At 39.3% G+C, this 13,351-nt stretch overlaps 1 protein-coding gene across 1 annotated transcript; it reads left to right on the forward strand.

Annotated features, from left to right (window-relative positions):
- The first annotated feature begins 317 nt into the window (after positions 1 to 317).
- si:dkey-16l2.16 (ras-related protein Rab-35) lies at positions 318 to 13,077 on the forward strand. Its single transcript, XM_049561508.1, has 7 exons — positions 318 to 478; positions 3,494 to 4,440; positions 7,454 to 7,504; positions 8,146 to 8,269; positions 8,380 to 8,504; positions 10,279 to 10,403; positions 11,081 to 13,077. The coding sequence occupies exons 2-7, from the start codon at positions 4,386 to 4,388 to the stop codon at positions 11,228 to 11,230; spliced, it is 630 nt and encodes a 209-aa protein (XP_049417465.1). The 5' UTR covers positions 318 to 478; positions 3,494 to 4,385; the 3' UTR covers positions 11,231 to 13,077.
- Positions 13,078 to 13,351: the final 274 nt, after the last annotated feature.

Raw genomic sequence — 13,351 nt, forward strand, 5'->3', positions numbered from 1 at the left:
GCTATATATATACAGATGCTTAACCAGCTGTAAAACAGTGAGTTTAAGTACATAAATAGTAAAACCATATTTTCGTTAGGTGTGTACTTAGTTTACCTTTTGTTTTGTTATCCTTTATTTTTCTGTAACCTTACATGAATATATATATATATATATATATATATATATATATATATATATATATATATGTGTGTGTGTGTGTGTGTGTGTGTGTGTGTATAGTAGTCTACTACGCCTGATTTCGCACCGTGGGTTTGCACACGGAGATTACACGGCATAGGATTTTCCCACGTGTCCTGAACGCAGCATCAGATGATGAGAGTGGGTCATCAGCTGCAGCAGTCAGGTGTGGTCGGCGGGGAGACATTCCGACCGGAGCGGTGATCTAGCGGACTCCGCTGGGACAAAAACAACGTCCTCCATAGATCTATGAACATGACCCAGTGACAGGGCACCAGGTACACCCCACGTGACCAAAGTAAGTTTCATTTATGTGTTTATTTGTTTTCTCAAATGTCTGGTTCAAAGTTTCTCCGAGGACTGAGAAGTTTCTGACGTCTTGTCGTTGGGAGTGAGGCAGTGGCAGGCCAGGGTCAGGCCCTCAGACCGTCACTCCGCACTGGATAACAAATCTGGAAGTTTCAAGCTTCTTGGTTTCGTTTCTTCGATATACGTCAAGTAAATTACGAGTTTGAATTTTTCATACATTTTTATGTTCTCGTTACTACTCCCAACTGAAGTCGTTAAAAATAAATGACAATGTTACTTAAAGTTAACCGTTACGTTACTACCAACGACGTAACATTAGCTAACGTTATGTTATAACGTTCCTGCAGTAACGTTAGCCAAAACTTAGGTGACAATTGAAACAGTTCAACGTCCAGACAAGCCCACATTTGTGATTTTAATGTGTGCCGAATTAAAGAACGTCGTCAAGTTGTTAATCACATATCTATAAAAGTAACATCGAGGCTTAGTGTAGCATCATTAAACGAAATTTCCAAAAAGTAATAGATTTTTGAGTGAAGTTTGGCGTAACGTTCCCTAAAACGTGTCGAGCAATGTAAACTGTTCACACACAAACGTTGCTCTCACTGCTCAGCTACAGCTAGATGAATAAATGTTAATGACATTGCCGCTGCTCCTTTACAAACAAAACGTTATAAACATTAATGTATTTTAGTGTCGACCTTCTGTTAAACCAGTGCCGTTGTGGATGTCTTTCTGTCTTCTGGTTGACCTGTAGCCACTGATTAGTGTCGGTTGTTCATGTACGGAGGATATTAAGCTCAACTTTTCGTAAATAATTTGCTGTACTTCTCACAGCTTTGAAACGAATGCCGAATTGAAACACGAATGATGTAAGACTCAATACCGTGAAAATTGTGTTGTACGACGCTTTTGTCTTTGCTGATACAGCAATCATCATTAAATTGCACGTTTTTCAAACGACGATTAGTGTTCTTGTCTTTGCACGTGAAACATAATTGGAGCTAGATTAGCTCGCACTAGCAAGGTCTCATGAATTACTCTAAAAGGTAGCGGTAGCCTTTCCTGTTTTCATGGAAAACTGCCCCAACGTTAGCTAGCCAAACTTCCCTATTTAGCTTAGTGACAGTCATGGAAAGGCGATGACAGCCGGACAACCAGTGAGCTTTTGTAATTGCTACTTAGCTAACCCAGCTAAGTTATAGCAGAGACGGTTTAGAAGACCATCTCTGGTTATAGGACAGGGGTGGATAAAGCAGGATGAGGAAGCTATATTTAGGGACTCAGCTGTTGTTTAAGGAGCAGGGAGGGAGGTAAGGTGGGGCACACACTGCATAGAGCAATAAAAATTAACTGATAATAACAATGGTGGTGGTGAAAGAAGTATTCATATCCTTTACTTAAGTACTAGACTGTACCAGACTGTCACAATACCCCACTGCAATTTCAAGTCCTGCATTCAAAACCTTATTTGAGTAAAAGTATGTTGGTATTATCAGCAAGTAAAATGTTCCCTGTCAGTGTATGTGTGATGTTTTTTGATTAAAATTACTGCTGCTGTGTTGGATTATACTGCTGCAGATGTTTATGGTTGTGCTCATTTTAACTTCTTTATATACTGTAGAGTAGTTTAATCCACAGCAATGCATCATATCCTATAAAATCAGCATATGTTTGTAGGGTGGCTGTCCTGTGAGAACCACATCTTTCCAAAAAAAATCAACTTTTCATGGTGTCAGAAAAACAGCCGTGTTTTCAGCTTTGTGACAGTGCATTTTACAGCTGATCCAAGAATGTTTTTATGAGTTTATTAGCTTAAGAAGCAGGAGAATTTTGTCAACACATAAAGAAACACTTCATCCCTCCATTTTAAACGCATTCAACTTCAACTGATGTGGAGATACATTGTTTTCACTGAACAGGAAGGGGATGACAAACTGCAATATCAAGAGTAACTAAAGCCTGAAGTGGATCAAAAAATACTATATTTAGCTGAGTAGAAGTTTAAAATCTTATTACACGGAAATACTGAAGTAAAGTACAGATACCTCAAATTTGTTATTTAAGGTCTAGTGTGTAGGATTTCGCATCATCTAGTGCTGAGGTTGCAGACTGCAGCCAACTGAAACTTCTCCTTTGTGCCAAGCATGTAAGAGAACTACGGTGGCTGGCAAGAACAGACATCCTTCAAGCAAAAGAGTTGCGACAGGTGTGACATTTAACAAAGCAGCATTTGCTTCTAGTGTGACATCTAACATACACATTGGCAGCACTTTATTAACAATAACAATGGCAAAACAAAGCAATAACAATCATTCACCGTCCCAGTTATATGGTAGCTTATCTTGCCGTCTGCTTGGAGGGTGAGGAGCTCTGGGACCTCACTGTATTCTCAGTTTGTCAACATTTCTGGTTGCTGTTCTTCTTCCTTGAGTTAGCGGCTAACTGCTGCTTGCAACTTTTTAAATCTCCTGATGGTGGGTCGCACACATGACACATCATCAAAACAGCCGTCCTGTTCATGGTCCCATCTTGCAGGTTGTCCCTGTTACAAAGACACTGATTTGGTGCTGTTTCTACCTGTTTCCCCCCATTCCACGATTGTCGTTTTTATGAAGAATGGGTGGAATAACAGCAGGACATTCCCGCTGTGAACAGGCAGTGTAAAAGGGGCTACTGTTTGGTTTGTCCTTTCTGGGCTACTGTAATACAGTATGGCAGACTCCACAGAAGCAGACCGGCTTAGTATGTAGATATAAATGCCTCATTCTAAGGCAGAGAAAACGCAACAATTTTTTTTTTCATGTGATTGTAAACTAAGGAAAACCTAGTCATGAATATCATATACCAATGCTGCCAATAAATGCCCCTGATTCCTAGACACTGGACCTTAAAGTACAGTACTCAAGTAAATATATTTAGTGACATTCAACCACTGCACTGTGGTTAGAAGCCTGATTAGTGTTTTTTTTTAACCTCTTATTATTTTCCTCTCTTTGTTTAGCACCTTTTAAACCTGGGCTAAAGAAGCAAGAAACGAGAACCCTCCTCATGTCGTGAAACAAGGAACGGTTGACTTTTAACCCAACCACCAGAGGAACTGAAGTGAAAATAAGGGATCAGCTTAAAGGAACCTCAGCAGATGTAACCACTACTGAACTGGAGTGAAAAAGAGGAACGTCTCAGTTTCTCACTTCTTTTTTCAAAAGGGATGGAGTTAAAGAGTGAGCGGTGGAAGAGTTCAGGGCAGTAACTGGCAATAACTGGATTTATGATAAGCTGTCAAGTCACCCGTCCATTTTGGCTGCCAGAGCAACAACCACAAAATGCCAAATCCCCCTAGCATGGAGACTTGCATGTGTTGCTTCAGGTGTTTCAATAAATAGACCTCTGTGAAGACATTACATTCAATGTGGGACTGTATCCAAAAGAGAAACGAAGGAGAGTCCACACTGCACTGACAGACCTGTGAATGTGTATGTAAAAATCTATGATTCGTCTCGAGTCGGAAATCCCCTGCTGGAGTGTCATTGGGTGGAACTGGAACTAAGGTGGAACCGCGCGGCAGCTCTTGGCCATCAAGCATGAATCATAGATGCAGAAATCTCCAGAAACACTTCATTTTCTGCTGCCTGCTGCTTTCACTGTGAATCCAAAGAGAATGATGTGAACATCTGAACTTAAACTCAGAGGATAAACCACAACTTAAAAGTGCAGAGATTCAACTGGAATGTGCTCTTATATGCACGGGGATGCCTGCAATTTTGGGAGAAACTCTTGTGCTAATATGAGCTTGTAGCATTAGGAGGAAAAACAAACAAAACAAGGGAAATTAGGAATATTGCCTTCTCCTATGAAACTGATTTTACTTGGAAAAACAGTAAGAGGCCTCCTGGATGGCGGGGAAGGACTACAATCATCTCTTTAAGCTGCTCATCATTGGAGACTCCAGTTAGTGCATCAGTTCATATTAGATTAATCTGAAGTCAAAGCACGTTGTTTATGGAGTCCCAGAAGTTACAAATTGCATTAATAGGAGACCTGCAAGTGAATATATGATGGAAGACTAAAAATGCAACATTATATTAACTGCTCTTTATCAGCTCGTAACAATACTGGGGAACCTAGTTACAAAAGAAGCAAAGTAGACTTTCATTGAAATTAAATTATCAAGAACATGAGCTGTTTGCTTCTTTAAAGTGTGTTTCTCACTAGTTTGCATTAAAATGAAAAGTGCTAGTTAAACTTTACCCAAACCTCCACAGTGTTCATACACAAAAGAAACAAAACACATCCTTTTTCAGAGCAGACATTTTGACTTTTTTTTTTTTTTTTTTTTACAGTAGGTCGTGCACAGGTTTTACTTGTTTACTTGTAGCTTTACTTACTACAAGTCGGAACAGTGTTGTTCACATGTCACACAATGGACCACTGGTTTGATACTCCTATTATCGGTGTTGTGTATGCGTGTTCTGCTAATTTTCACATTTGAGGGTAATTAATCCTGTCTGGTATTATTATTATTATTATTATTATTATTATTATTAATAGGGACTGTTGGTATGTAAAGTAAGCAAAATATGATGTATCAGCAACCAAATCTAGGTTTACTACAGTAACTATGCCATTCACTGACAGCTCTCTTAAGCTCCATTACTAGTGCAAGTCACAAACTGCATGTCTGACTGCGTGTACTCTAAAATGAAGAAATGTCCCACAGTGGTTCAGATCAGTGTCAAACCACTTACTGGTTCACTTTCAATATTAAGCAGTAAACTGCTTCAGATTTCAAAGTGGTGACGATTTTGTTTTAAGCAAGTTTCAAATTGCAGAAACCTAAAACTAGCCTCAAAGTGGATATCATTACTATGGCATATAAAACAAGCCTCTGAGCTTTGAAATGAGACATAGTCACTACTGTTCTCTCTGGAAGTGAGTTGGCCTTGTCTGAAGGTGTTTTAAATTTTATTAATTCTGACTTTCTTTTTGATATATATTGTTTTTTCTAAGTTCTGGCCCTGATTCTTGTCATTAGTATAAAATAGTCACCTGGATACACTTTTGAGCATTCCTTTCGTTTGTAACAACCAGTAAGCAGTGGTGTGGATGGACGCTCAAGAGCTCCAAAATTAACCTATGCAGAGATTTTTTAACAAACTTACAGTTCTCAGAGTGCTTGATGTGGTCCCTTTTTTCTACTTTATTCCCTACCCATAATGTGAACGGAAGCATTCAGTTGCATGAAATGCCACCAGCCACCACAGGTGTGTGATATTGTCATACTTTTTGGTGTCGTCTCTGCATGGTGTACTGCCAACTCTGTAAGATGCTGCACTCAATTTCACCACCCCACAAACTATATGGAATGTAGCTGCTGCAGTAGTGTGTCAATGTGTCATATCACATTAGATGGAAAAACGCTTGCTTTGATTGGCTGCAAATAAAATCATACAAATAGTTATTACGAGCTGATACAACGTCGCAACAGCTGGTATTAGCCATTAACCTTGTGAGTGATTAGCAAAATGTATTCATGAAACTTTACAGGTGTGTGGCTGACATCAAAATGAAGGCCAGGTTGAAAAAACAGTGAGGCACCGGAATTAGGGTCTAGCAAGAACAGAAGGGGCCATTGGTCCTTCAGCTTTACCCCTGGCTAACATTCGCTTTAAGATCTCTTTATTGCAGCTGGAGTTATCCCATTGCAAGATGGTCTCTAGTTTTATTCTAGATCTGGGCACAAAAGGGATTGAATGTAGGTATTGTTTGACTGCAGACGTTTCGATACTACTTGGCACAGGTTTAGTTTGGTCAATTCCTTAAAAGCTTTGAAAACTGATACCCACCCCACTCATACCTTTGGAGATGATTCCAAGTCAGAACTGGTTCTTATTACTCCACCCTGTTTATGGCCTTGCTTTACTTTTGACTTGTGAGGATTCATTTATGTGTAGGTGAATTCGGAGTGATAATGTCATCAGAGTTTTATGTTCCTATAGTGGAACATTTTAGAAAAGTTTTCTAGAAGAGTATATCCTGAAATGTTTTCCAATAGTTCCTGGTTTCAGTATTATTGTTAGAAAAAAAATACAGCTCCACGTGTTTGACTTTTGAGCTGTCAGGACAAATTTTCTGCCTGTTTAAAGCCTTCAGTGTCATTCATGAACAGATAGTTGGAGGGTTACAGGTTTCAGTTTCTGATAGTGGTTCCCACATGCTTTGTCTGTGAACTGGCTTAACTGGGCTTGCTTAGTCGTTTTTAACATTAAACATTATTAACCATTATTTATTGATGTATTAAAAAATACTTGGCTCAACAGGTAGCCTGTTAGTGGCATTTAATGCTTCTGGGACTCCATCGTAATATGGATCAAATTATCAGTATTGTGATAGATCATGATATTTCAGTGCGATGTGATTTTGATTGCACCACTTTTTGTTGCATTGCAGAGCAGTTTTCCTCTTCACCTGCTGACATTCAGCTGTTCTGTGCTTTTAGACTTTTTTCCTCTTCAGTAGCACAGATATTACAGTAGATTAAAATTAACTGATTTTGTGGGTAAAATATTGTAATAGTTACACTGTAACTTCCCAGCCTACTGCTGCTTCATTCTGGTATGTCGAGTCTCTGTTGAACAAGTTGCCACTGGTTCTCGCAGGGCAATTTTCAGCAGATTATTAAGGGAAGGGTTTTTTCAGGATAGTCTCTTTTTAGTCACACATTTGAAGCTCATTTGTCTCCAGTATGAGTTCAACCTTTGCCCTTTTTTCTTGCGTTGTTTCACTTTTGTTACCCTGCCCTTCCTGCATATTTTATGACATTACTGGAAGGAGGCAGTCACTCAGGACTTTCTGATAGTAAACTTACAGTAGATATGCTGCACACTGTTCCTGAATGGTCACATTCATTCCTTCTGAGTTATTTACTTGCTAATCTTGTCCCTCTGATCTGTCTCTATCTCAGATGTGGGGAAAAGCAGCCTTCTGCTCCGCTTTGCAGACAACTCCTTCTCTGGTGAGTTACCACAGTTTGCTGCAAGTCAGGTGACAGTTAACACCTCAGTACAAGGGCTCATATTTATTAGTAGCAAATCGGTCCTAATAGAACAAAAACCCCAGAGTGATAGCCTCTTCTCTTAGGCAGAGAAGTAAAAGCATTTTATCAAGTCAAGTCATCTTATCTCCCTCAGGGTTAAGCAGAGCTGCCCTAACCTGTTTAGACAACATGCAGACTTTTTGGGGAAAGGTTGGGCATATACTGTAAAGCAGAACCTTTTAATTAAAGTGGCTTCCTAAAATATATCGATTTGATTAAAATATCTGACAGACAAAACTATGTCCAAAGTTATCTCTTGCAATTTACACGTAAAACTACTGCATACCACATAGATGTTTATTATGGCCCCTAAAATAAACTGCAAAAATAAAACCCAGGGTGTAAAAACAGAAAATAAATTCTCTTACATTTCTGTGCCTCCTAGATGCAACTATAAGATGGTGCCCAGTTTGTCTGAATCTTAATGTGACCTTAAATATTGATGCTAGTATCTGCTCTCTTCGTAATGGGGCATAAAAATCATGTGTCTGCACATAGATACAGTACAAGGTGTCTCTGCTGTCTGTCTTTCTGATTTTTGATGGTCTGCTCGTCTGCAGGCAGCTACATCACCACCATCGGTGTGGACTTTAAGATCCGAACAGTTGACATCGATGGAGAGCGGGTTAAACTGCAGATCTGGGACACAGCGGGGCAGGAGAGATTTAGAACCATCACATCTACGTAATCACCTCTCGACTAGAACTGGCTTTATGTTCAGGAATTTTCCTCACTATCATTGTAGCCCTGTGGCATGTCACTTGATTAATACTGCTCTGTCCTTCTTTCTTCAGCTACTACAGAAACACCCACGGTGTCATTATTGTTTACGACGTGACAAATCCAGAGTCATTTGTAAATGTTAAGAGGTGGTTAAATGAAATCTCCCAGAACTGTGACAACGTCTGCAAGATCCTGGGTGAGTCAGCTGTCTTACTGTGAGTTTTAAAGAATCTTATTTTCATATGTTATCTGCATGGTGGCTCTGGAGCAGTGACCTTTTATGACCCAGGACCTTAGAGTAGAACAAGGTTTCTCTGCTTGAAATAAAATGAGTAGAATAGTCCCTGGAAAAGTTCCAGCTGATGAAAAAGGGCCTCCTATGAGTTCTGTAAATGTCTAAAATGTAAGTCAGGAATTTCATCTTGTTTTTATTTTAATCAAAGAAATGCTATTATACCCAAGTGAAGTATGAAGGAAAGTTCACCCCAACATCCAAAATACATATTTTTCTTCTTTCCAGTAGTGCTATTTATTAATTCAGATTTTTTTTTTGGTGTGAGTTGCAGAGTGTTGGAAATATTGGCCATAGAGATGTATGCCTAATCTCAAATATTATATAACTAGATGGCACTTGGCTTGTGATGGTCAAAGCACAAAAATAAATAAATATATAAAAACTCAACAGCATTGTCTCTTTCCAGCAATCATGACCCCGATCACTTAAGATAATCCACAGACCTTGTTGTGAGCAGTTTCATGTAGGAGCTGTTTTTTTTGTTTTTTTGTTTTTTTTCCCCCCATCAAACTACATCCGCCAAACGTATCACTGCAGAAAAGGAAGTGTGCATCTACTGCTAGCTCACCTAGCACCTCAGAGCTAGCTAACATAACAGCTCAGCTGAGAAGGACGTCATTAATGTATCCCTGCAGTCTCTCTCTGGCAATGCTGCCTGGCTGTTTACAGTCCTCTAATGTTGTCCGTACCACTCACGCGCCCTACTGAGACCTGGACAATGACCTTGACACATCACTGTTCACACCTGTGCCTATCATGCATCTCCAGCTGACCACTTGTGTTCAGATTTTGTTACTGCCCCGTGGACAGTTAAGTCCACACTTTTGCTAGCTTCTCTGTAGCGTGCTCGCTAGTCACGTTAGCAATTGTGTCAGTACAGCTGGAGCTATTGCTGTCAGCAGAATTAAACGCATCTCCTTCTATAGGGCAAAAAGATGGATGGCCATGCAACACGTCATCCAACGTAAAATTGGTAAGTTACAGAGCTTTTAGCGCACTTTAGCGCCACCCCGTCCTGCACTGATGATGTAGTCCTTGTGGGAGACGCATCAGGACATCAGTTTTTACACTCCTTGGTTAGTGGTTTGAGTGATCAGATCACAGTGTGTCTTTGTGGTAATTTACACTTGTGTTCAGCACTTTCCACTTTTGATTGGATCACCCAAACGGCATGTTATTAACAGGTCTAAACAGGACCACAATCACACTCTGCCAGCTCAGCTGCCTGTTTCACGAGTAGAGACTGACCTCTGGTGGTGCCTTTTATGCACTACATAAAATGTATACTCAGTATAGCCTGTTCATCTCTATACACATGTAATAGAGATTATAGATTAGAGAGTATAGAGAGTAGGGATTAGTGTATTTTAGAAAGTATTGAAAATCATACCATCAGGATTCTAAATATTCTGGTATACCGTGATACCTCCCAAGCCTACAATCTAGATTGATAAATAGCACCAAAAATACGAGGAACAACATGAATTTTGGATTTTTTGGTGAACTGTACCTTTAATGAGTTTAACAGAATGTTTACACAGTAAATACTTAATAGGATCTTTTCATAGTTGATTTTACTCTTTTCATGCAATTTGAAAATAAAAAGTTGAAATTATTCCAATCCTGAAAGAAAGAGAGTAGAAATAAAGATAAGTTTTCTTGCTCACTGTCTTAGTGGGAAACAAAAATGACGACCCTGCCAGAAAACAGGTGGATACCCAGGATGCTATGCGTTTTGGGGAGTCGGTGGGAGTTCGGGTGTTCGAGACCAGTGCCAAAGAGAACATAAACGTAGAAGAGGTAATTTTAATATTATTTCATAAAAATGGACTCTGCATTGTATTTTATATTTGTTATACGCATGGTTGGCATTCTGTTGATCTGGCAAAGGTACTGCAGCACATTTGTACCTTTAAATTCATGTTTTCCTTTTGTAAAATTTTAAGGTTGCAATTAATGATAATTCTTATTACAGATTAATCTGGAGATTATTCTCATATTAGTGAAATGCCCCTCACATTTTCAAAAGCCCAAATTGACATATTCAGATAGTACACCTTTTGTCAAATTCAGCAAATACCTCCTCACAGTCAGTTAGCTTTCTGTTCTGTGTGTGCGCTGAAAAATTAAAAATTTGATGTTCATACTCAGCCATTACTCTGTAAATGGAAACAAAGTCGCTTGGACCAACCTACACAACACTGCATCAGCCAGTCAGCATCAGGGGGCGTTTGTGCTCATGTATAGACCAGAGGAAAGGCCATGTCTGTAAGAGAAAAGCAGTAGGAGCAAGAGGGATGGTCAAGCTGGCACATGCTAATATACTGAACTCCACAACGCATTGTCAACAGTCTTCCTCCGGAATTGCCGACTCCACCTTTAATGTTCTGTCAATTGACAAATCAATGAATCCACCAATTGTTGCAATATTTTCCAGTAACTTTGAAGACTCAGTGTTGTTCTGTTGCTTTGTTCAGATGTTCATGGCCTTTACCCACATGGTGCTGCGGGCCAAGAAGCAGAGCCAGAACAGAGCCGAGAGGGAACGAGAGCGAGAGAAGGACACTGTCAACATCAACGCCCAGAGAGACCGAGACCGAAGAAAGAGAGGGAAGAAATGCTGCTGAGCCCCAAACAGACGCCACAGCCACTCATCGCTCGTCGCTTACACAAAAAGCATTTAAACAAGATTGGGAAAACGTGCCTTAGGAAATAAAAGTGTTCTGTGTTTCAAACTGCAGATCTGAATGTTTGAAACTATGCCGTTCACTATTTACTATGCTAGGCTACAAACCAACAGGCTGCAGGTTGTTCAGGTCAGTTGTGAATGGAACAGAGGCAAAAGGATTTACAGTCTGTTAGCACTGACTGCGTTCAGCAGCTTTGAGGTTATGTAAGTTAAAGATCAAGGATCATTCTTGTTTTTTTTAGTTTTTAAGCCCATTTAACTACAAAGCAGATTTGCTGTAGTGTTTAAGAGTTTGGTTTCTCTGGCAGTGGGGCCTCATGATGGAGAGGTTGGTTGTTCCCTCCAAGACATCTCTGCAGCTAACTGCCCAGCTCACCATGAAAATGCCTGTTATTTATGGTCCCCATAAGATGAATTAGTGCGCAAACACAAGAAATCTGTCGCCATTGAAATTACAACACAGACACACAGACACATATACTTTTGGTTTTTATTAATGCTCTTTTAGCCCAACTAGCTACTATAAGGCTCTAATAATGGCTAAATATTGGTGTGTTTGTTACAGGGGTGCAACTAATAGTTGTTTTTATCATCTTTGAACTGGCTGACTATCTTCTCGTAATTTTGTCCATAAAACATCAGTGAAAAATGTCCATCACAATTTCCAGGAAGCCAAGGTGATGCCATTAGATGTCTCTCTCTTTCTTTCTTTCTTTCTTTTTTCTTTTTTTTTATTTTTATTTATTATTTTTTTTAATCATACATGCAGTCCAAAACTCAGACATTTGGTTCAAGACATTTCAACCATGTCTGTCTATATTATGTCTATATTCATGCTTCCCTGAGGATGCATCCTAATAGTTTTGGCTATCTCCAACCTTTCTTTCCTGCCAACATTAAACTTTAAAATTAAACACAAGATATCTTAAAATTTATTGGGCAGATGAATTTGAATTTAGTGAACTGCTTCTTCCATAGAGGATGAACCTCGAGACCCTGTCTTAAGTGCCATTCTCGGGGCAAACTTCAGATTTTTAGCCTGTCTGTATTGTATTTGTACTGTGGTGTGGGATGAACTCCATGACATGTAGGGCCCACTGTCTTGTAAAAAAAGTGTTTTCCCCCATCCAGGCAGCCACCAGTTTTAGCTTAAACATGAGATCCTGCTTAAGGCAATCCATCACAGAACGTCATGCAAAAGTGAAAAGTCTGCACTTTTTCCACAAACTAGTATCATAACAGAGCAGATATGATGTAAAGTAACTCAAGTTTCAAGACACTGCAAAATGAGTTTAGTATTGTAGTGATACAAATAGAATACAACTGCTGCCTGAAAGGCTGATAAAAACAAAAATCTGCTTTGAAATATAGTGGTGAGGTATAAAGTGTATGTGATTGTGGTGAGTGAGCTAAAACATGCAACAAAATCTGTTACGGTCCTCTGACTTTGCACTAGTGAACCACTGTTATGTGCCGATGTTAGTAATTTTGTTCTTTTTTTTTTATACAGTTAACGCATTTTATCACTGAAAGGGAACTGGTCGCAGTTGTTACTAAATTGTAACCTTGACACACTAACTGGTGTGGTGAGTGCAGTCCAATGTATGTATGCCTTATTACAGTTAAAATGAGGCCAGTAACAATTCAAGATACAAAATATGTGTAACCTCAACACAGTACATACCCAAAATGTTCAAGTCATGAGTATGTTGTTGTTTTTTTTTAAATATAAATCTCTGTTGCCTAGCAAATGTGTCCAAATCCAAATAAAGCAATAAATCAAGACTCGCTGTTTGTATTATTGTTTGAAGTGGGACTGATAAGGCAGGGCACCAATGGGAAGGGGAGGGGGGGGGGTAGTTGAAAAGTCTGGAATGAAAAGTTTAGAGAGTTTTTTTGGTTTATATTGTTATTTTGTTTTGTCTTTTTTTTTTTTTTATTTTAAAACTTGATCGGAAAAAAATTGTGGAAGCGCTTTGAGGCCCCCTCACCCCTCAAAGGCACAAAATGGCTTAGTCTGCTGCCGAACTGGGATTGGTCTTGAGTCATTGTTTAAGCT

This window comes from Epinephelus fuscoguttatus, linkage group LG19 (genome assembly GCF_011397635.1).
Source record: "Epinephelus fuscoguttatus linkage group LG19, E.fuscoguttatus.final_Chr_v1".
NCBI classification, from domain to species: domain Eukaryota; kingdom Metazoa; phylum Chordata; class Actinopteri; order Perciformes; family Serranidae; genus Epinephelus; species Epinephelus fuscoguttatus.

Bases quoted from the DNA above. Each gene is read 5' to 3' on its own strand.
- si:dkey-16l2.16 (XM_049561508.1), top strand. From the start codon at position 4,386: ATGGCGGGGAAGGACTACAATCATCTCTTTAAGCTGCTCATCATTGGA. The intron at 4,441-7,453 runs GTTAGTGCATCA...TCTCTATCTCAG, and splicing joins GCTCATCATTGGAGACTCCA to ATGTGGGGAAAAGCAGCCTT. The intron at 8,505-10,278 runs GTGAGTCAGCTG...TCACTGTCTTAG, and splicing joins CAACGTCTGCAAGATCCTGG to TGGGAAACAAAAATGACGAC.